At 33.0% G+C, this 25,241-nt stretch overlaps 1 protein-coding gene across 1 annotated transcript in view; it reads left to right on the plus strand.

Moving 5' to 3' along the window:
- Window positions 1-25,241, plus strand: part of LOC108906937 (A disintegrin and metalloproteinase with thrombospondin motifs adt-1-like) — a 140,757-nt gene that overhangs the window by 103,298 nt on the left and 12,218 nt on the right. The window contains exons 4-7 of the mRNA XM_018710382.1: window positions 17,721-18,007; window positions 21,459-21,875; window positions 23,846-24,107; window positions 24,173-24,278. Coding sequence (XP_018565898.1) covers window positions 17,721-18,007; window positions 21,459-21,875; window positions 23,846-24,107; window positions 24,173-24,278 — 1,072 coding nt within the window. The remainder of the gene's footprint in view (window positions 1-17,720; window positions 18,008-21,458; window positions 21,876-23,845; window positions 24,108-24,172; window positions 24,279-25,241) is intronic.

A 25,241-nucleotide genomic window follows, 5' to 3' on the forward strand; every position in this document is an offset into this window, starting at 1 on the left:
TATGCGATTCGCATGTCCAGTGTGGATTTTCCTGGGACCAAAAGCGATAGTTGTGCCTGTTAACCACTCCATTTAAATAAAACGTAGCTTCATCCGAAAAAAGTACGTCTCGTTGAAAACCATTATTGTCGTCACACCGTCTCATCATTTCTTCACAAAATTGTAATCGCCTATCATAATCGTCTTCCAAAAGCTCTTGGACAAGACATACCTTATAGGGGTGGTATTTCTCTTGTTTCAGAAACATTCGAATTGCAGTTCGAGAAGCATCGTGATTGCGGGCCAATGAAACAGTTGAAGTATGAGGATTTTCAACAAGTTCTAATGCAATGTCTAATTTCTTTTCTGCATTCAAAACACGTGCCCGTCCAGTTTTGGACAAAGTCTGTACTGTACCGTGTTCCTCAAATTTGTGAAATATTTTACTAACTGTCCCTGCGAGATTTGGTTTTCGGGTTATTTCGCATTAAATAAATCGCGCACTTCAGCCTGACTTCTTATTTTGTCTCCACATCCAAGCAATATCAAGATTTCGATGCGTTGCGTTTCCGACAATACCATTGCAATTCAGTAAATAAATTGATTTTGACACAATAGTAACGTTTCGAACTCTAATGTACAACTAAAGCGAAAAATTAACCAGAAAACCTGGCAAGTAAGAGGTGCTAAAAAAAATTGGGATCCATGGGTACTGCAACCCCCTCCCCTCCGTTCGCTCTTTGATATTTTAAACCAAAATTACACAAAAAGTGTGCCGACTTAAGATCAAAATATGTGATAAATTTCAAATAAATATCTCTACAATCACCGGAGTTATCAATAAAAATCATTTTTTAAATTTTAATTTTGACACCCTGTATTTTGAAGCAAGGGCTGCAAAATGAAACGGGACATAAGAAAAGTCCCATTATTTTAGTCCAATATGTGGTTAACGGGGGAGACCGACCGCGAAGATGTAATCAACGTCTTCACAGATGGATCAAAAAGGAAGGAAGGTGCAGGATGTGGAATTTATTCTAGATCCTTGCATATCCGATACCAGTGGGCAATTGATTGGCATGGTACCATCAGAATCTACACAGATAGTAAACAAGCATTACTGATCTTACGTAATCATAAGATAGTGACTAAGTCAGTATGGGAATGCAACCAGGCACTGATCGTGGCCTCATTTTCCAACAGCATATTTGTGCGGTGCAATTACAATAAAGAAGCTGACAAGTTAGCCAAGAGTGCATCGAATCTCAATATTTTTTGACCAGGTCCTTCCAGTGTGATTCCGCTTTCAGCACTTATTGGAATTATTAAAGAAAACACCCACAAAGAGTGTATGAAACGGTGGATTGATACAAATAGCTGTCAATTTGTTAAGGAGTTCTTAAAATACCCCAGCAAGGATACAGCCAAAAAATACCTAGCCATGTCTAAGTCAAATCTTCACCTAATGACAGGTATTCAAACTGGACACTGCTGGCTAAGGAAGCACCTTCACAACATGAGGAAGTGTGAAACACCTCTTTGTAGGGGTTGTGAACAGGAAGAAACAGTACTACATGTACTATGCGAATGCACTGCCGTCTCGTCAACAAGAGAGTCCATGTTGGGAGAACGCTGGACTTCAATGGCCTATATTAGAGAGACCCCCCTAAGCAACGTCACCACCTTTTTTACTGTAATAGGCTGGTTGGCGGCTCATGTGGATTGATCTCTCTAATGGGAGGATTTACAAGGGGCCCAATGGGGCCTAAGTGCTGTAGCTTTGCTACCCTCCCCACAATTCCAGATTCCAGATTCCAGAAAGTAAATGAAATAAACCCCTGAGTTTGAAAACCGATATTAGGAAAACGTAGGGGCAAAGAATACAACATTGATATCTCTCACTTTAACTCGTCGTAATTTTTTTTTAATTCATAAAAAAATTCCAAATTTTTACTGACGATAACTCGAACTATTGTCTTTAGTACTTTTATTTTTAAGCAAAATAGAAGGGAGTGCTTTCTCCGTAAATATTGCATTCTTAAAAAAAAGAATAAAACTGACTCAAGTAGTAAATAACAATTTGAAAAAAATTGTTAAAATAATACAAATATAAAGGCTATACTGTATACCCTGCATCGGACCGTGAACGTAATTGACCATTCCGATACTGTTTTAAGAATATCATATTTATAACTGTATTATTTTAACAAATTTTTGCAGATTGTTGTTTACAGTTATTTACTACCTATGTCAATTTTTTTCTTTTTTAAAGAACGCAATATTTACGGAGACAGCACTCCCTCCTGTTTTGCTTAAAAATAAAAGACAATAGTTCGTCAGTAAAAATTTGGAATTTTTTTATCAATTAACAACAAAAAAATTTCGAGTTAAAGTGAGAGTATCAATTGTGTAGGCAGAAAACCGTGATTTTTTAAACATTTTCATTAATAACTAAAAAAAGGGAAAACGAAACTGACTGAAATTTTAGCACACAATAGAGTAATAGTGAGGCTATAATGGTCCAAATTTCAATTTTTTTTGCCCCTACGTTTTCTTAATATGGGTTTCCAAACTTAGGGGTCTATTTCATTTATTTCGATAGTAAATGCTAGTGTACTGGATCTGATTCTTAGTGAAGTTAATAAAGTGTGTGAATAGCGAGGAAAAGTGTGATTCACTCATTAAAAGTGTTGAACGTTCGTACAATCATATTTTGAATACTACTGAGATATTTATTATTAACATGGGTGATAATACTGATAGTGGAATTGAATTATATTTGTTCTATATTTATAATACCTTTCAATCATGATTTTTTTTTAAATAAATTAATGTATAATGCATTATTATCAGTGTTTATTTTATTATTTGCCTTTAAAATAAGCTTATCTTTTTAATTATAGACAATTATTTTAATTATAGTAAAGTAAGTTAGCGTTTTAACATTAAGGGAACTCGGAATCCTGACTAACTTGTTGCCATAATTTTGGTTGCTATAACTTTCTCTGTTAATATTCTTGGTAATCACATATGGCCTATGTTTATATTAGTTAGACCAGGAGGTCCTGCATGGAGTATAGGATATAGTCTAATAAATAAAAAGGTCGCCAAATATCAGTTTGAACATTTATGGTTTACTTACTTTTACTTACTACTGCTTACTTTCCCACAAAAACAATTTATTATTATTATTACAACTGTCTTGGATATTATTTGCTGAGGTTAATTCTACTTTCAACAGGGTTTTTTAAATTGCCCATATTTCTTTTTGGAATTCCACCCACGTACATTAGTTTTCATCTCCTTAATTAATTATTATTAGTCGCAAATGCTATTCAAGGAGAAAATGATATAGTCAAATCTTGGTCTCCTCTATAGGTATAGATATAAAAAGTTTTGCAGTCATAGTACCTACTGAATCTCGTTTAAAATAATGAAAGTGTAAACAACACCCTAAAGCAAGGCAAAAGGAAGTAAAATTAAACATTCCATTTTATTTATGTATTTAACTGAAGCATCAAAAAGCATTAGCAAAGCCATTGCTTTCCAAGAATTTCGTGATCACCGCACAGTAAGTAAACATAAATGTTATTGTTCTTCGGTTGCTTGATTACTACATCGCAAAAAATATTTTGTTTATTAATATCGAATATAAAGCAGTATTTTTCTCATTAATTACTACCAGATGGGTTGCAAATAGGTCGAAAACTGCAATTAATATGTTTAAGTCTGCATAGTTTAAAAAAGGGGACAGACAAAGTCGCACGATATTTGTGTTAAAAAAAGTAGGCGATCGTTATCCTCTAATCATCGGGCCTTTAAACAACTTTATGCTCTTGATTTCGCAACAAAAAGCGTAAATTTGAATATGAACGGCCGACGCTGTCCCGCCAAGTTCAGCGAACGGGTCCTCCGGAAACTGCGCGTGGTATCATGGAGATCTGTACTTCCGATTCCGCACGTCGCGGGCCGTCCTGTTTTCCAACGAACTTCAGGTCACGGACGTTGAGTTTTTAGGAATCTCAATTGGGTTGACATTGAGTAATATAAATAAAAAGGAGGTTATCCAATTACTATAAGGTATATTGTAACTTTTTTAACTGTGTATGAATAAAAATCGAAGCAAAACCAAATAAAAAAAGATAATACTTCGAGGAAAAGAGAAGGAAAATCATTTAATACTTCTCGGAAATAAATACAATCAATTGCATATGAATAAAATCAAGTATTTACTTTTTATTTTAAGTAAATGCATCTTCAACATTTCGGAGATAGCTCTGCAGCAGACTCTAGTCGTATACCAAAATTCAAGTGATACGACTGTATATTAACTATTACGAATTATGACAGCTTTTATGCCAATACCTGCAAGAAAAATAATATTTTTAAAGAACGAAAGAAGACAAATCCAGAATAGCGGAAATATAAAGGGTGATTCACAACTCAATGGACATAGAGCAGGTGCACGTAGAGGAGACCAAAATAACTTGATTTTTCATATAATTTTTTTTCTCATACCTACGGTTGCAGAGAGATATTGGCCTCAGGAAATGTCTTTAAAAAATGAAAAAAACTCGGTATTTCAACATTGCCTTAATACACAACAACCAAAGGACTCCGCAATAATCTTATGGAAATTGGGTTTCTGTCAAATTGTCTGAATTTTTGATATGTTGTAGATTTTGTCATCCTGAACAANTTAATAACACTCCATTGTTCGAGTATCTACTACTATTCTTATTTAATTCAGTAAGTAATACTACTTGGTGTCAACTGTTACTTTTTAATGATGTGTGCACGAAAATGAACGTGTACAATTTATTTACACTATGAATTAGTTGAGTACATTGGCAATGATAAGAAAATTATTCGTTCTCTGCACATCTAAGTTCTTAATTGCATTAATATCTGATTGGTACTCGATTTATTTATGTAGATAATACATACTCGTTTTGGTACAGTTTAATAAAAAAAGTGGTCCTTTAGTTGTAAATAGTACTTGTAAAAACAATTGAAGTTGCATTTTAGTGAAATCTATTAAATATTAGTTTTTTTTTTGGAATTAGGGCACCCTGTATATTTTTACATACTTGGACATAACGTTTTCTTAAACTAATTGCAGCTTGATAGATACAGGGATGGCCAGAAGTACGGAATAAAATTCATATCTTTTGAATGAGTAAATTTTTTTTTAAACGCCGAAACACGTTAACTGATTTTGATTTTTTCCCATCTTTCGGTTATATAATAATTCATTTTTCTTCAACCCCCTAACCCCCAGCTACCCCTACTTTTTTTTTCAAATGGAAACATAAGGCATTAGGGGGCTCGCTGAAAAGTTTATAGAAAACCGAATCCAGCCATGCCAAATAAACTAGTTTTATTTTTTCAATAGCAAGGTTTTTAGGGTTGTATAAAACACCTACTTAACAAGTGAAACAAAATTTAATTATCTTCAGTGTTATCCTTCATGAATTTGCACAGAATAAAATAAAGAATTTGAAACTGTACAGGGTGATTCACTATATTTTGATCCCCCTTTAACTTTTTTGTTTTAAGAGTTATAAAAAAATGTTAAATACAAATATTGCACGATTTTTTATATGGAGTTTTCGAAAATGATAGTAGAAAAACAAATGAAGTTCAAACAAAATGGCCGCGGATGTTAACTTTGTTAATTAAAATGGAACACCCTATATATTTTTACATATTTGGATAGAACGTTCCTTGTCGAGCATAGTCATATGGGGTTTGTTGGGTCCATCTCTAATAATAGGCGAGATAATATTAAAAAACGAAATGATGTTTTTTTATTAAGAAAATAAGACATCTTGTAATTGTTAGACCTCTTTCNAATTATGACAGTTTTTATGCCAATACCTGCAAGAAAAATAATATTTTTAAAGAACGAAAGAAGACAAATCCAGAATAGCGGAAATATAAAGGGTGATTCACAACTCAATGGACATAGAGCAGGTGCACGTAGAGGAGACCAAAATAACTTGATTTTTCATATAATTTTTTTTCTCATACCTACGGTTGCAGAGAGATATTGGCCTCAGGAAATGTCTTTAAAAAATGAAAAAAACTCGGTATTTCAACATTGCCTTAATACACAACAACCAAATTTTGTAAATATATTTATTTTATTGACATCGTTAACTGGTACTGGTCACTTGAAGTGTCTCAGAAGTGGTGGTTTAGTGGTGGGTCACCCTTAAAATTTTATGAATTTTTTCAACCCTAACTTAATTTACAATTAAGGCTTAATAGCAAATTCAATTTTACACTTTTTTATTCTTGTCGAGAAATCGTTCGTTTTTGAGAAAATTGCGATTTTGTGATAGGGATCAAAACTGATTAATGTTGGGTTTTTTCACATTGTGATAAATGTATCTTCCAGTTAAATCTATGTCTGTCTCATAAAACACATATGCATAAGAAAGCAACAGACTTAGATTTAATTGACAGATAAATTTACCCGACAGTGAAGAAACTGGCCCTAATCGAACAAAAATATGTGGTTTTATAATAATTACGGGTAGGCTATGCTACTACTGCTTTAAGGTCCACTTTTATAACCTAGGTTTAAACCCGAACTGAAGTTTAACTTTTAGATTTGACAGATAAACAGACAGAATGTTATGTCAAATCTGCAAGTTAAACTTCAGTTCGAGTTTAAACCTAGGTTACAAAAGTGGGCCTTAGCGTCCAGTACTTAACTTGACATACATGCAGTAAATAAAATTGGTGCCAAGGTACTCTAGATCTAGACCAGGAATTTTTTGGAACAACTTTTAATAATAGGCCGTGATTAAATCTGTCGGTATTCAGTTTAAATTGGTTTAATCGGTTTTGACTCCTATCACAAAATCGCAATTTTCTCAATAACGAACGATTTCTCGAAAAATTGACAGGAATAAAAAAATGTAAAATTGAATTTGCTATTAAACTGGCAGGCCTTAATTATAAATTAAGTTAGGGTTGAAAAAATTAATGAAATTTTAAGGGTGACCCACTCCTCTAAATCACCCCTTCTTAAGGTGCCCGCCAGCTAACGACGTCAATAAAATAAATATATTTACAAAATTTGGTTCTTCTGTATTAAGGCATTGCTGGAATACCGAGTTTTTTCGAATTTTCTAAGACATTTTCTAAGGCCAATATCTGTGCAACCGTAGGTATGAGAAAAAAATGCATATGAAAAATCAACTTGTTTTGGTGTTCTCTACACGCACCTGTTCTATATCCATTGAGTTGTGAATCACCCTGTAGAATGAATAGTATCTCACTTTTTAGAAGATAATACAAGCACCAGAAGTGAAGCTCGCTACAAAAGAAAGTATAAATAAATAAAAGATAAGTTGGTCTTAACAAAACATAAAAATTTTATTCAATTATGAATGCCTATATACTAACGATGACAGTTTATTTGAGAATTGAATGTACTGTTTGAATACGTAGGTGAAGTAGGTGCTGGAGTAACACTTTCCAATGTGCATATGTAAAACATTTGAAACAAAAGGTATACATTTTTGCTGCTTTTATGATTTATTAAAGTAAATATATTTTTTCTCTTCAGAAGAATTTATATTTGCTGTGTGCACAGGTCTGTGACATTCTGGTTCATTATTTGAAGTAACTGACTTGTGACCTTTCCGTCTTCATTGTTAGGAATGACTTGTTTTTAAATTCCAGGGAATTCTATTCCTTCACCTCTATTGAAATTATCTGCCTTGAAGGTCACAAGACCAGTAACTTGTGAACCAGAAAACCATGGACCTATCGACTATATAAATAGGTACCATCCAGAAGACTTGATCTCTAATTTACAGAGTTTCTTCTGACGAAGAGAGCGATATGTCTCTCGAAACATCAACAATTGATAAGTTACACGAAACCTAAATAGAACATTTTCTTCTTGGAAGTTAAGAAGTTGCTCCAAAGTAATAACAGTTCATTACTCATAAGAAATAAAGGTTGTGCTTTTGCTCTGATCTTTTACCAGGAGTGGATGCTCTTACTATCTAGCAAATACTTTGAGCAAGTGTTCCGTTTTTATTCATATAAGCCATTGGCACGCCCAATAATCGGCATGCCAATGACAGTAATCCAACTCACGTGACATGAGTCTAAGAAAAATGTATTTTAAGCTTGGAATTGCGTTCATAAAATGCCAATGTAAAGTATGAAATAAAATTACTTAAATTCTTATCTATACTTTTTTACTATGATATCATATCCTTATTTTAATGTTATTCATATGTAGGGCTGTCAGAGAGAGCCGCAATTCAGTGGCATGCCAAGCAGGTCAAACGAGACACGAGTGAGCGGTTGCCTCAGAATGCCATACACGTTCACGTTAATATACAGTTGCCTTTGTTATCGTGAGGATGTTGCGTAATTAATTCCTATCCGTTGGTGTGTATAGTGGTGTTGCTTTTTTTAATTATAATAATGCGTACGCCTATGTCCAGCAGCTCACAATCAGTTCTGCTACTTCTTCTACTCATTTGCTACAAATTAAATTATCAGGTACAAGAAAATTAATTTTTATTAATCCTTCTTTGGTTACAAAGATATGTAAATGATTGTGACTATTACGAGATTATGTTCCCCTCACATTAAAATTTCTTACGCATATGAGTAGAAATAGCTAAACAATTTCAAGGAAATAAATAATGCTAATTTGTGAACTGAATAACAAAGACCTATGAAGTGCACGTATCTTAAGAAGAACTTGTTTGTTATCGTTAACTATTTGGGGAATAACTAAATAACTTTCTCCGATTATCTCCGAATTTCTATATGACTGATTATGTAAGCGCTGCATTAATTAAAAAAATAAACGTAAACATGGTGAGATATGAAAAATTGATCTGTACAAATTTTTAACGGTAGGTACGTGATAAAATATTATATATGCAACAACCATTTCCCGAATTATTCAAAATTTTATTCTTTTTGTTAGGTATAGTGATTTTGATTGATTCGTTAACTTGCAGTAATTCAATTCAACTTTATTTCGATATTGCAACAAACTGAAGAACACAGTAAGCAAAACCTATTATAAATACATATACACTTCGTCTAAATATAGTACATTAATGAAATGAGCGCAAACCTTCACTAACTCCTTAAGACCCTCAAAAATGTCATTAAGCTAATTAAAATTATATTCAAGAAATTCTGTCATCGGTTGCAGATGTTAATTGAGAAAAATGGAGATAATGAATTTTTGTTCCCAATTTTCCTCGAGAACTAGGAAATGGGCTGCTATTGCGATTTTGATATTCTTTACACTGTAAGAACAATTAGACTTATTTTCACTCAATTTCACACATTAACGTATCGATTTCTGTACACCCGATTAAGTGAAATTTTCCTCTATTAGTATAAGTAGATACAACTAAAATTTTATGAGTGAAACTATCAGTTTTAGTTCAAATAATTTCACTCAATGGATTCACTCCGTTTTCACTCAGACCGATTTATTTACAGTGTATTTTGTCTTTTCTTTTTTTTAGAGTACATAGCCATGAGAAGTGAATTTTGACTCATCCTGTGTATATTAATATGTGTGACAAAGACAAGGGTCCTTATCAATAGAGAAAGCATCTCCTATGCACAAATTTTACTTAGGTGTGATAAATTATAGTTATTTAATGAAGGTTGTATACTATATGGGGAAGTCTGGTAACGTTGTGTGTGTATTTAAAACTCATGAACCAGATGAATTTGTTCAAATTGTAGTTTCTTAGGGTTTCGGTTTAACAAAACTTAAATCATTTTATAATTTTTTTAATGGATCACCATTGGCATTATCGTTCCTGATACAAAGAAGTCAGTTTTTCTAAAATACTGTAAATCGAATACTTAAGTTTAAAGTTACGGCGAGTGGTTTCCTGTTTGCTCTTAACCTCTTCTATCAGCATTTTGGTGGTGTTGGAGTGAACGATCTGATCTGGCTCCTTTGTTGCCAACGGAGCTGGGAAGTCAATCGCTCGTTCGCCGATAAGCGGATTTCCAGTAGACTCGTGCGCCTCCTTATTGACAATACCCAGAAGGCTGACAGGGGATGATGAGCGTCGTTCTTCCTCCATTGATGACGAGGGTGTATTGCTTAGGAAGATGGTCCACGTTCTATTTGATCCAGAGACAATGGGATGTACTGCACTTCTTTTTTGAGTTCTAGTCGGGGTTTTAACTGACCCTGTATGAGTTCTTTTGCACTAAATTTAAAATTTTAGGATTTTTAGCACTTCGAGTCTAGGACTTTTGTGTAGGCTAGGCACTAAAAGTTATGGTTTGAGATCTCCGCAGAGTACCTGCAAGATTTAAGAGCTTTTGTCACTGCGCTTCATAGGAGGTCTTGTGTATGGTAGCTTTGGAGTTGGTTTACTCTGTTTCAGCGTCTTCGCGGACCTAGGCAGATAGTTTGAAGGGTTGAGCTAAAGAGCTCGTAGAGAGAATCTAACTTGATTTGGCGATTTTTTAGGAAATAATGTATCTCGAAATATCACAGCCACACACAAAAAAAGTTGTCTGTCATGCGAATTTTGCAAAATTATCGGATCCGTGATCAGCGACCCCGAAACCTCTGTATACCAAATTTGGCGCGAATTTGTTATTTTTTGAAAATTCGTGATATCTGACCTTAATTGACCCGTTTTTTTGAGGTTAGAAAAAGAACCATCAATTCTGACCTCGGATTCACATTTAGCGGGGTTTGAACCATATAAATGAACATTTGTGATGTGATAGCTCAATTCTGACACCGGATTCGTGATCAGGAGGCAAAAATACTACGAATAACATATGTCGGGTGAAAGGTACAGACAACTTTTTTTTTGTGGTTGGGTTATTCGAGCTAATAATACAATAATGATCACGAACGTGGCATAGAAGTTATACAATGCAAATAATTTGAAACGGGTGTTACTGTTGTAGAGTTCAAATGTAGAGTACCACTGGCCAGACTTCCGTATCCTGGTTATATTTCTGTCGATACTCACGGTTGACGTTCAGTCACAGACAGCATCTCTTGCGCGGTCCGGCTCTCTGCGGCAGGATTTTATCTACGCGGCTCTGTCTTCCTGTCTGATTCTGGGTTTCTGGAACTGCATATCGTTTAACTTTTATCTAGATGTAAACCTTTAGTTTGGAGTTTTCGACCGGTTAGGGATTTGGATAATTCATGATCATCGAAATTTGGAACTGGAACATGGAAGTGTTTTGGCTGCTTGGAGCGGTATTTTGGCGCGACGGCGGGAAGAGTGAGGTAAATTTCTCCATTTCCCGCGCCGCATTGTTCTAGGTCGACGGCATCGTTCCTCTTCAACACTGACTAGCGTGGATGGATAAGCTTGTGGCTGTCCAGAGCGGTTTTGAGTGCAACGACGAGATTTTGGAAAGTGAGTTGAAAAATTTTTTTCCGCGCCGCGTCCCCTACATCATTGTACTGAGGTTCTGAGTCCATTGGAATATCATCTATGGCACTAGCTATAATCGACCTGGTATGGCGTAGTTTTTTCCGGCTTCATGGTCCCGATTGGAAAGTTTGGTGAATTCTCTAAATCGGGACTGGTAATACGACAGCTAACTCTAAAGTAAATTAATAGAAGGCAAACTTATCATTATTTTGATAGCCTTATAGTTAAGCCACTCTGTATCCAATACACGTATTTTTAGGTCAAATATGTAATAAATATTTTTACTAATAAAGTATTATTAGTATGAAATTATGTTTTTGTGCATACTTATAAGTACTTTCCCCGCATTCCTTGATAATAAAAATAACAGCAATAAACCGGTTTTATATAACCAATTATTGAAAATGCGGTGCGACACAATCCTGTTTGTAAATAAATTGATTGTAAACATATAAGTAATTAAAACTCTGGGCACACGGGTAATACGTGCTTGTATGTGCAAATCAATGCGTGTTTCTTTGAGAAAATTGCGACGCGTAAAAGTTTTATACAGGGTGTAAATCAACTTCTAATCATTAATATTATTCGTCAAAATAAAAAAGTAAACCAAAATGCATTGTTAAGGCACTGTGGAATTTAAAAAGAAAACAAATGATTTTTAATATTATTTTAATCTAGAATTGGACGTTGATGGAATAAAAAAGAGACGCATGAAGAGGTCATTACGACAAGAATGCAAAGTGCCATAAATTGTTTATGGTATTTTAATATGTTACGGTGACAATAACAGTAGTTGTGTTTTATACTGCTTACCGTCACTGCTTTTCAAATTGTCAAAATGACAGTTAATTCATTATTTATTCGAAAATAATTTATCTAATCTAATTTAGTCTGGCGAATCTAATTAAAATTATACCTATAGTAGGATCATATTCGATGCAAAGTAATAAATTATTGCCTGTCAAGGGAACCAATGAAGTACGCTTTTAAGGGTTTTACAAATTGAATAATTTCTTTATACATTATGAAGGGACGAAGGGATCAGTTGAGGTCTGGCACCCTTGTTCCTACAAAAATTCCCATAAACTATTTATTTTAAATGTAATTTATTATAAATCCAATTTGTTTCCTAAATTCCACATATGTACTACATTTTACCTCTGTACGCGCCACTGTTGTTTACTTGTTTTTTGGAAGCGCTCTCTAATTGACGGCAAAGCTCGCCAGGTTAGTATGCAGCGGTATTTCAGATTTAACATTGAATTTCATTTTAAATTTGAAATGATTTATCTTACGCCTCCTGAAAATGATGACGCGATTTTCCTTTGATAAAAGACCGACAACTTTTTGCTCTACTTTGCATCGAATACGATCCTACTATAGTAGACCGATCAAAATAACTCATTTAGAGGAAAAAAAGAAAGAAAATTGTTACCTGTACTTTTATAAGTGGAAATGGTAAAGGGGCTTATAATAAACAAACAATAAATAAATGCCTGAGCAGGGGTGGCTCAGGGTTGATTTGGGGGGTTGAAAAGTTATGAAAAATTGTATCATTGGGATTTCTGGCGAAAGTTGACGTCAAACAAAAAAGTATCTAAAAAAAGTTGTATATCATACAAAAATCTACAACTTCTCCAGAGGTCATTTTTTAACATAACCTCAAAATTTCCGAGAAAATTGCAAAAAACAGTTTTTTTTCTGATTATTCGTTTTTTATTTCTCATTTCCGCAAAAATAATTTTATTTTGACGAAACTTGGTGAAAGTATACCTTTCTCTGTCTTAAATAACCTCAATTTTTTTTAAATAAAAAATCAAGAAGTTTCTGAGATATTAATTTTTTTCGGTCTGAAACACTTTTTTTCAAAGAGAAAAATCATTGTACAGAGTTCTGCCGGTAATATTTTTTTTTCGTTTTGACATATACTTTTTGGTGAAATAAAAAAATTTGTAATCACGGTTCATAAACATGCTCAAAAATGCAAAAAAGTAAAAAATGACTTGCAAAAATGAATTTTTCAGTAATTATTGATAATTTGTTTAAATTAAAAAAAAATCAAAAACTTATTACACCATTCAATTGTACGGAAAAAATACAAAAAAAAACTGTCTCATTGTTTGACCCAAAACTATTTTTATACAGTATTGCTATAAACATAAGTCGAATAATGAATAAATAAAATAAATAATAATTTTTTTTCCATAGGATCAATTAGTGTACTTATTTTTTTTTAAGTTGAATACATAGATATACAGTGTGTCCAAGATAAATATGGGATAGCATTAGGATCTAGGAAACGGTAAGAGATACGGGGTGGCTCAGATTAGAAAAAAGTTGTATTTTTTTTAATAACATTATGCTGTTTAGAAAGTTTTAAAATTCCGGGTAGTTCCGGAGATATCCGGAAAAACCCGGAATTTTGCAAAATTGTTTAATTTTTTCTGGCTTTATTTGAAAACGAATTTTAAAATAAATTACATATTTACAATGTCACTTTTTTCGCTCTTTACAATGACGTCTACATTTTTGCAATCCGACGTTTCGTCTTCGAGGGCCCATCATTGGGTTAATTTTTTTAAATACGTCGCTGCTATTTTTATGACAAAATCTAAAGTCATTTTTAATTCTGAATTAGAAGATATTACTATTGCAAAAGTTTTTAGCTTGTTTTAGCTATAATTTAAAATTTTTCCTGAGTACGGCTCTGAACGCTTTCAAAATATCTATTGGATGAAGTCACAACAGTATAAAAGTCAATACCGCACAAAATATCCAACAATTTTTTACTACTGTTAGCAATACTAATTAGAAATAATAAAATATTTCATAAATTCGTATTATTTTTTTATTAGGTACAACTTTTTAAATTATGGATTAAAAAAATTGTTGGATATTTTGTGCTGTATTGACTTTTATTCTCTCCTCTCTCTCTCTCTCTTCCAATAGATACAGGTATTTTGAAAGCGTTCAGAGCCGTACTCAGGAAAAATTTTTAATGATAGCTAAAAACCTTTTTAAGCGATTACAATAGTAATATCATCTAATACAGAATTAAAAATGACTAGATTTTGTCATAAAAATAGCAGCGATATATTTAAAAAAATTAATCTGATGATGGCCCCTCGAAGACGAAACGTCGGATTGCAAAAATGTTGACGCCATTGGATAGAGCGAAAAAAGTGGCAATGTAAATATGCAATTTATTTAAAATTCGTTTTCAAATAAAGCCAGAAAAAAAATAAAACGATTTTGCAAAATTTCGGGTTTTCGGATTTCGCGTCAACAGTAGACTTTGCAGTTGATACTTTGTATTGCTGAAATCTCAAATCATCCAGAGATAACTTATCATTTGTGCATTTGTAATTTGACTGACAATTAGATGTTTATAGCAATACTGTACAACAATAATGTTTTGGGTCAAACAATGCGACACAGTTTTTTTTTATTTTTTTCCGTAGAATTGAATGGTGTAATCAGTTTTTGAATGTTTTTTAAATTAAACAAATTATCAAAAATAACTGAAAAATTCATTATTGCAAGTCATTTTTTATTTTTTTGCATTTTTGAGCATGTTTTTGAACTGTTATTACAGATTTTTTTATTTCACCAAAAAGTATATGCCATAACAATGATTATCTCAGAAACTTCTTGATTTTTTTATCTAACAAAAATTTGAGGTTATTTAAGACAGAGAAAGGTATACTTTCACCAAGTTTCGTCAAAATTAAATTATTTTTGCAGAAATGAGAAATAAAAAACGAATTTTCAGGTTATGTTAAAAAATGACTTCTGCAAAAGTTGTAGATTTTTGCATGATATACAACGTTTGTATTGGATACTTTTTTGTTTGACGTCAACTTTCGCATGAAATCCCAATGATACAATTTTTCATAACTTTTCAACCCCCCAAATCAGCCCTCCGCCGCCCCTGTTCACGCATTTATTTTTTTTAGTTTTATTATAAGCCCTTTTGCCATTTCCACTTATAAAAGTCCAGGTAACAATTTTTTTTTCTCCAAGTGTAATTTNATTTCCTTGCATGATATACAACTTTTGTATTGGATACTTTTTTTGTTTGACGTCAACTTTCGCCAGAAATCCCAATGATACAATTTTTCATAACTTTTCAACCCCCAAATCAACCCTCCGCCGCCCCTGCTCAGGCATTTATTTTTTTTAGTTTTATTATAAGCCATTTTGCCATTTCCACTTATAAAAGTCCAGGTAACATTTTTTTTTTCTCCAAGTGTAATTTGGTTGGATTATAGGTACCTACTGATTTATTGGAGTAATATCATTAGTTTTGAGCGTAGGCGAGATATAACTTATATGGTATATTGTATTAATTGTCACTGCAATTCACTGCCTACTTGCATAAAGTATTACAGAGTAGATGTTTTTCACAATATCATTAGTAAAAAATACAATTGGCTACTGACATGTGGGGAACTATACCTAATCAACAATTACCTTCTTATCTTATTTCAATTTATTCATAAACGCATAAAATGAAATACTTTTCGCACTAGTGCATAAAATAGTTTTTTCGAAAACTGTCATTAAAAAGTCTGTTACATCCAGAACGTAGAAGACTTATCCACCTAGAAAAATCAATGAAATTGATGGGTCTAGATGATAGAATCAGTTCACCAGTTTATTTAAGTATTATTATCAATAAAACCACAAATTATAACAATCATTAATAATAATCAATTTAAAATAACTTTCATTCCCAAATGCAAAAGTAGAATTTCGCAATCTAGCATCAGGAATAACTATACTTATATAATTTAATTTTATTCATATATATTTGTCGATAGAAAAAAATATTCATTGCTATTTGTCTGTAAAATAGTTTTTGTCACTCGTAGAAAAACTCCCACTTGTAAAAAAAATTATTGGTATTACAAAGATTGCATAAATAAATATGTTTATGTAGTTTTTATACTTAATAAAGCATTATAAAATTTCATTAAAACTGGGTTTTATTAACATATGTAGCAAAATAAATTTTCTTAATTTACGGTTGAAGGGAATGGCTACACGCCACACTATCGAACGAGCTATCAGGAGGAAACATACACCCATAGAGAAACGGGAGTACTTACGTATCTACCTTACGTGAAAGGTATAGATAAAATCGGACGTCTTTTGAAAAAGAGGAATATCAACACAGTATTCAGCACTGAAAAGAAGGTGGCGGCAGCGTTTCGAAAGACCTCCAACAACGACCAGCTCCAGGGCCCTGGTGTGTATAGTATTCCTTGCTCTTGCGGAAAGGTCTACATAGGATAAATAGGAAGACACATCAACACGAGGTTAAAGGAACACAAAAGTCACCTCAAAGTGGCCACATCAAATATAAATAGTGTCAAAATTAGTAGATCTCCATTTTCAGAGTGACTTCTGAAGAAGAGAGCGATATGTATCTCGAAACGTCATGAGTTGTAAATCGACGACGCGGCAACCAGCCCAAAAATCATTCAACCATTTACGGTTGAAGTTAAAAAAATATCGTTTTTATTCAAATACCTCTGAAGATAACTTGATTATGAAACTGGGGCTAATAATTTACATAATTAAAGGCAAAATTCATATAACGTAATTCTGTTAACCAACTGTGGAGAGACAGACAGGAGTCAGTAAGATCCCCAGAATTCCGACGCCATTGAGTATTATGGAAATTAGATAAATCTTTAATTCCTAATGTTATTTCTAATAAAATAGGTATGTACTTACCATTGTATTCAAATAACAAGTCATTTTCGAGTTATTTTTCAAAATTAATCTTATTACACAGTTGGTTAAATTTAAATTATCTTTAAAAAATATTTGTTTCCCTAAAATAGTTATTTTGAATAAAAAATGCTCACATATTTGTTTTTCCGAAACATAGAGATATTTTAATCCTATTTAACTGTATATGTAACATGGAAATCCTGTTTTTTTTTTTTAGAAATTGCATTAGGGGTTAAATTTACTTATTCAATTCTTAGTAAAAATGTCTCCCAACACCTCCGCCACTGGTAGATGTAAGAGGAAATGTTGATTAAATCCACATTGAATTGGCATCTTTAAATTCAATTAAACTTAATATATTTGAATAAGTACTTATATTTTTTAATGTTCAACTTCTTATATTTCGTAAACTAATGATTTTAGGTCCATGGTTCATTTAAATGATCCAAGGAACCTCCTAAAGTCCATTTTGTCATTTAAAAAATTTAAAAAATGCAACAAGTAAAAGACAATTTCAGACAACACTAATAAGTTACTATCCAACATAAATATATACTTTTTTTGCAGTGGGAAACTATACTATTACTTATCCAAAATACACCCCAGCAGCCACCGTAGAGCGGGTTGGAGAAAATTCGACGAAAAGCCCCCTGGGACATCAGCTGCATATCAAGGCACCGGAGCTAGGCCGAAACTTTAGTTTAGAGTTAGTGTCAACCCCGAATCTCTTATCCAATAATTTTGTGTTCCTGGAAACCTTTGCCAATGGATCAAACCCTCTGGTCTTCCACGATGAAGACAGAGATTGCTACTTTAGGAGCCGTCAAGCTGCTGTCAGTCTCTGCCATGGTGTAGTAAGTATTTATAGAATATAGAGTAGCTTTATATTAAATTACTGAAATAGTGCCTACAGCATTTAACAAAAGTCTAGCGAAATGATACTGATAGATACTGATTATTTGTGTGTTTCTTATAACACTGGCTCACAGACCATCTTCGAGTGAATTATTATTTATAGTCTAAACATCATACGTTCCAATGCTTGAAAATCTTTTGTAATACTAAATAATGTATTTTACAGATTTATTTAACATGTTTATTTCTCCTAACACTGACTTAAAACTACCTTTGGGTCATTTATGTACCTATCACCCCGTATTACAGTGTTTCAAAATCCTCTGCGACCTCAAATTATTTGTTTCACATTTTGATTTAAAAATGAAGACAAATTTAAACTGAAACTAACATTTTTTATTTTTCTCATCACTGAGTTATTGTTTAATTTCGATTGAGACCTTATGTTCTAAACACGTTGTGTATTTCAAAATCTTGTGACACAAATAATAAATGTACAAATCTAATTAAATTGAATTGTTGAATGAAAATAAGAAAAGTAATCGTTTTTATTTCTTACACCAGTAAATAAACACAACTACCTTTAATAAAAGCATTGAAGAAAAATTAAAACTAAAAGTCGATTTCCTGTCCAACCTTCCTCATCTAATTAAAAATATTGTCTCCGAGGATAATTGATCTTGATCTACAAACATCAACATAATAAAGGTGAAACGCTCTGATATTTGCTCACGAGGTACTGGTGACCTAGTTATACGGACAAACAAAATGGAATGTAAGCTGGAAACAGGCCATATTGCTTTATTATAAATTGCCTATATACGTCGTAAACACACAGTAATGCTTGTTTAATGAAAGCAACAGGAAAGTGCATTAGTTGAAGGTAATTTATCATTTGTTACACTTCGAAAACAAATAACTTTCTTGTTTATTCCAAAGTTTTTAAATTCATAAAATGCCATTACCGTTTAACACAGATTAAATATCCAATCAGGTTTAAAATAAAAGTTTCAATTTTCAAAATAACGTATTTCGCTGAAAGTAATTTCTAGTTTGTAACATTGGAAAACAGTTAACAATCTTTCTGTTTTGAAGTTCTTAAATACAGTAATAAAGTCTGTGACGAATTTGCCTTGATGTCATCAATAGTCTGAAAGCACTAATTAAAGCATTTTAATTTCGGAAATTAGAGAAAATCGCTCCTTGTGATCCTTTTGTCTCAATTTCGTAGCTTTCGTGTCCTGTTATGATCTTTTGAATGAATGTTTCATTATATTGTTGTTGCCAACATACGATTTTGTTTGTGTTGTTCAATCATCAAACGAGGAACAAATTTGGCTGTAACTCGATGCATATTTAATTTTTTAGTCAGAATTGTATGGCATGCACCAGATCTTTAACTTTCTGATCGTGGGAGTCATCAGTTGAAGTCGGAGACCTTCCTGGCCGAGGATCATCTTCAATTGACTGACGATCACTTTTAACTCGTGAAAACCATTCGTAACATTGGATACGACCCAGAGCATCATCTCCGTAAGCTTGCTTCATAAACGTTTCAAACGTTTCCCTGGGTGTGCACATTTCACAAATCGTCACTAATACTTAAATACGTTGCACTCAAATAACAATGTTATGAAAACTAAATGAGAATGAGATAACAACAATCCTAGAGCACGTCTGGTATTTTATATACTCTTCAATAAAAGCAATTTATTACGCTGAATATTTATATACTTTTACTTTCGGCACTCTTCTTTATACTGGTTGCGATAGAACAACCTGGTATTTTAATTAGTAAATTATTATTGTAATATATTTTAATATTATTATTTTGTTAGCACCTGGTAATTTTAAACAGTTATTTAATCTGGTAGAAAATCTGAAAATGTTAACACATTTCCATACATGTCAAAGTGGTATTTTCGGATAAAATTACGTTTTCTCTATTTAGCACATAGAAAGACAATCAATTGTGCTTGGAACTTTATGAATCTGACAACAATCTACATTAAAGTGGACATGGTAATATCTTAATTGCAGTTAATATATTCGTAAAGGATAACAATAAATCGATTGTAATTTCTGCGCCCCAATTTATGAAAATTGTTCTATAAATAAGTGTTAGCAACCGTTTCAGTTTCAAACTACAGAATATTAAATGAATCATGAGTCGCGCGTTAGCGACGAATAGGGCAAGTTCAAGAAAGACAGCAATATTTCATCTTGAGCTATTTTTTTTCTGCTTATATTCAGGGCAATGTGAGGCAACATAGGCAAGTACGAAATGACTATTTTAAGAAAGTATTGGATCAAAATTCTCATATATACAGGGCGATTTTTGAATTTTCAATAAAACTGGTTTAACTTTTGAACCTTTTGTAGGAATAATTTTTTTGGTATACGATATATCAGTAAAGATAGACTTTTGGAGTCAGAATTACAAAATTTTAGGACCGTAATGGGAACATTCCTATATTTTTGTGGCTGATCTGGAAAGTTCATCTTACATGTTTTTAAAATTTCTTTTAATATATTTAAAATTTAATGTACATGAACGGGTGAGACTTTTCGTAAAAAAAGATGCGAAAACAAGTTTCACACTTCTTAACTTTTTAATGAAATCTGGTAACTGACACTTTTTTAATCAGCTTTTCAATGTTGTTCTAGCAAGGAAAATAAATAGACAATATTTCAGCATCAATAGTACCACGACTTTCTACTGTATATTTGTACGAAACAATTGAAAAATGTATAACGTAAGTTTCTAACTAGACGGAATTTAAATAAGGGATTTAAAGTAACAAGACTATTTACTTATTTTTCTCAAAAAAAAAAAGGAAAATAACTATTAGTTAATAATATTCAATAATAGTTTAATACATATTTCGCTTCGATATTACTTATAGGTCACCTAATGTACTAAAATTTAATCATTAAAAAATAAAAAAATAAATCTTCCTGAATAATATTCAAGTGGACGTTTCTAATGTGTCAAATGAATAAATATTTTTCTGTTAGAATTGACGGTTTTTTAATTTTGAATTACTGTAAGCGGTCATGGTATTATTAATAAGAACGGAAATATGAAAACATATCTTAAATTGCTCTCTTTGCTACACTAGTATTGTAGATGTGATTAAAAATGTGTTACCAGAATTTAATTAATTCAGAAATCAAGGATAATGTAATAAAAAAATCAAATTCAATTTTTTCCAATGTGCAGATATTTTCAATAATCATACTAAATGAAATAATAGAAAAATATACAGAGATGATTTTTCCGAAACGACGATTAAGAAAAATTATCCCATCAAAAATATAGAGAATTTTAATTCTACACTGTGTATATAACTACAGTAAGAAGACGCATTATTAATAAATAATGAAAACATAGAAATATTAGTTCCTGCTGTTGCTATTAAAACTTTCTTATATTACGTATAATTACAGAGGGGAATCGTACATTCCGACGATGAAAACTATTTCGTAATCCACCCACTGCCGAAGAGGTTCCACAACGAAACCTCCAATCCGCATCTTCTAATTCGTAAAAGTCACACAGTAGCTTCACCAAGTTCATGTCCACATTCACACTTGAAGAAGTCAAATCTTAACGAGGCATTACTTAAAAATTTAGAATATAACGTCACTTCGCAACAAACCAAAGATTTTAGAGAAGCCAAAGACAGCTCGGGAAAATCGAGCATTTTGAGAAGGCGGAAGCGTGAAACCTTCCCGGAGGGAGCGCCCGCATTCGTGGAAACTGCCGTTTTCGTGGACAGGGATCTTTTCGATCATATGAAGAGCAACTTTCCTGTGGACACCGAAAGGGAGTTGATAAGATTTGTTCTAGCTATGATTAATGCGGTGAGTTACATTTGGTTGTGATATCTTTTTTCTAGAATTATACTTGCCACTTGCATCAGCAAGAAAAGTAAGAGTAATGTTGTAGAATAACACTGGTGATTGTTAGATGAATGGATAATGTTGGATAGTCTTTCTATCTACTTATCTTTATATTTTTCCAAAAAAAGGAAGTTTTCATCAAATAACATTTCAGTTTGGACTTCTTTATTTATTAATCAAAGGTTAATCAATACTGTTAGTAGCCTTGAAGTAGTGTTCCTATATGATAAAACCAATTTTGCAATTTTCTTTCATGTATTTCGTTTACATCTTTAGAATACATTTCATTTTTAAAGTATTCGTAACAAATTTCACTGCCAAAAATTTATTCTTGGAGTCACGCACACAAACACACACACACACACACTCACTCACTCACGCACGCACCCACGCAAGCAAGCACGCACGCACGCACCCACCGCACGCACGCACGCACACACACACACAAAGTTATCTGTACTTCTCATGCGACATATGTTATCTGTAGTATTTTTGCCTCCTGATCACGAATCCGGTGTCAGAATTGAGCTATCACATCCCAGGAATTTCCTAACCTCAAAAAACAGGTAAAAAATGACAAAAATTCATTAAAAAGTGCTAGGAAATATACAAAAATTTTTTTTCTATATCCAAATGTTCATTTATATAGTTAAGACCCCGCCCAAAGTGAATACGCGGTCAGAATTATTGATTCTTTTTCCAACCTCAAAAAAACGGGTCAATTAAGGTCAGATATCACGAATTTTCAAAAAATAACAGAATCGCATCAAATTCGGTATACGGGGGTTTTCGGGATCGCTGACTATGGATCCTAGGTCAATTTTGCAAAATTCAAGATGGCAGATCCAAAATGGACGACCAAATTTTCAAATAATAACAGAATCGCAGCAAATTTGGTATACGGGGGTTTTCGGGGTCGCTGATTACGTATTCGAGGTCAGAATTGCGAAATTCATTTTGTAATATTTTACTTTATAACCTGAGTATCCAATCATGTGTTAACCTACTTTTTTCGACTATATCTTATTCTTTTTTCTGTAAAAGATCTATTCGCGGGTTGAATTTTGTAAATCTGATCTCGGACTCGTGATCAGTGACCTCGAATTCGTGATCAGTGACCTCGAAAACCCCCGTATGCCAAATTTGGCGCGAATGTGATATTTTTTGAAAATTTGGTCGGTCGCCATCTTGAATTTTGCAAAATTGACCTCGAATTCGTGATCAGCGACCTCGAAAACCCCCTTATACCAAATTTGATGCGAATCTGTTATTTTTTGAAAATTTGGTCGGCCATCCTGGATTCGCCATCTTGAATTTTGCAAAATTTACCTCGGATCCGTGATCAGCGACCCCGAAAACCCCCGTATACCAAATTTGGCGCGAATTTGTTATTTTTTATAAATTCGTGATATCTGACCTTAATTGACCCGTTTTTTGAGGTCAAAAGAAGAACCATCAATTCTGACCGCTAATTTGCGTTCGGCGGAATCTTAGCTATATAAATGAACATTTGAATATAGAAAAAAATTTTTTCTATTTTTCCTAGCACTTGAATTTTTGAACGTGAATTTTTGCCATTTTTGACCTGTTTTTTGAGGTTAGGAAATTCGTGTGATGGGATAGCTCAATTCTGACACCGCATTCGTGATCAGGAGGCAAAAATCCTACGGATAACATATGTCGCATGAAAAGTACACACTACTTTTCTGTGTGGCTGTGTTATCATACACAAGAGATTTTGTGTATGTGTACATATTTCAATATTCCTAACAAATGTAATTATCAATTATGTTTCCCCCTTAAAAATTATGATGAACTTCATCAGCACGTGGATAGCAATTCAAACACTTTGATTCCATTAGAATGTTTATGATAGCATACCCTCATACAAAATTTTACAAAAAAGTTTTTAGTAAAAATTGCATTTTCAGGTCCAACTGCTGTACCATGATCCAAGCCTAGGCAGACCAGTAAATTTCGTCTTGAAACGACTCGAAATTCTTAAAGAAGAGGCCGCGGGCCTACTGAGGCCTCCTGACATAGACCGATTTCTTTCCAATTTCTGTAACTGGCAGAGGACTAAGAATCCCGTGGGAGACAGGGAACCCTTGCACTGGGACCATGCTCTTATCTTGACCGGCTTGGACTTATATGTACGCGGCAAGCATGGAAAGATTTCTAGTCAAGTAGTTGGTAAGATTAATTTATTTATGCTTTTAAAGTAACTTAAGAGTACTAAATTTTTCTACGTTTTTTAGGACTTGCACCTGTATCGGGCATGTGTACTGCCTCAAGCAGTTGCACTGTCAACGAAGGCCGGCATTTTGAGAGTGTCTATGTGGTCGCACATGAAATTGGTCACAAGTAAGCCTACTAATTTTTAATATACCTACATATACAGGGTGTTAGAATTTTGGCTGCCTTAATTTTAATAGACGATAGAATACATTAAAATAATCAAAAAAACCTTATATGACATGGGTTCTAAACTGAACTATTTCCGAGAAAAAATGAACAATATCTCCAACTTGATGTACAAAAGGTCGATTAATTAAGGAATATTGACATAACTGCGTGCATAAAATACCATAAAATACAACTTTTATCACTTTGAACTTTATTCTAAAAAATAATTAGCGTTGTAATTAATTTAAAATTCGATAAAATTCATATCGAGCACTGTAACAACGACGCGGCGGTTTATTAACACGAGGTACTAAGGTGTCCAGCAACTACCAATACGCAATTCAGTTGGTATCTGGATTCGACCGTGTCGGAGTGTTTTTTGAGTACCACTATTTCCTTTTCTTGAGGTGTTTTTCAGCGAGTGGGCGAAAATTGGATTCGAAGGTGTCGTACGTGCATTGAAAATGGTGGCGGACATTTTGAGGATATGTTGAAGATTGTTTCGTACTTGTGAGTTTAAAAATGACTGAATTTTGCTTTTTGGTAAGTACCTAAATTATTTTTAATACGTATGATTATTTAGACGACGTGAATATTTGGGTACTTTAATTACAGATTTTTCAAATACGTAATTTAATTAAAAGTTAAATTCCTGTTTTAAGAGATTCATAATTACTAAAATTCGAGCTAAAATTTAAGCACAACACTATTACACCAGGAAAATTAGCGAAAATAAAAGAGAAACTCGAAAAAAGTCCTATCCGCTAGATTATTGTAAAATTGTCTAAAGGAACATAATACAAGACATCTCTCGTCTCGTGAGTCAAAAACTTTTATTAGCTAACTTTTCTATTTAAACAAATAAGTGAGGAAAACAGTTTTTTCACTTTGCAGGGAAAACCATCAATTTTAGCGAAAAGT

The sequence above is a fragment of the Anoplophora glabripennis genome, unplaced genomic scaffold (genome assembly GCF_000390285.2).
Source record: "Anoplophora glabripennis isolate ALB-LARVAE unplaced genomic scaffold, Agla_2.0 scaffold297, whole genome shotgun sequence".
Classification (NCBI taxonomy): domain Eukaryota; kingdom Metazoa; phylum Arthropoda; class Insecta; order Coleoptera; family Cerambycidae; genus Anoplophora; species Anoplophora glabripennis.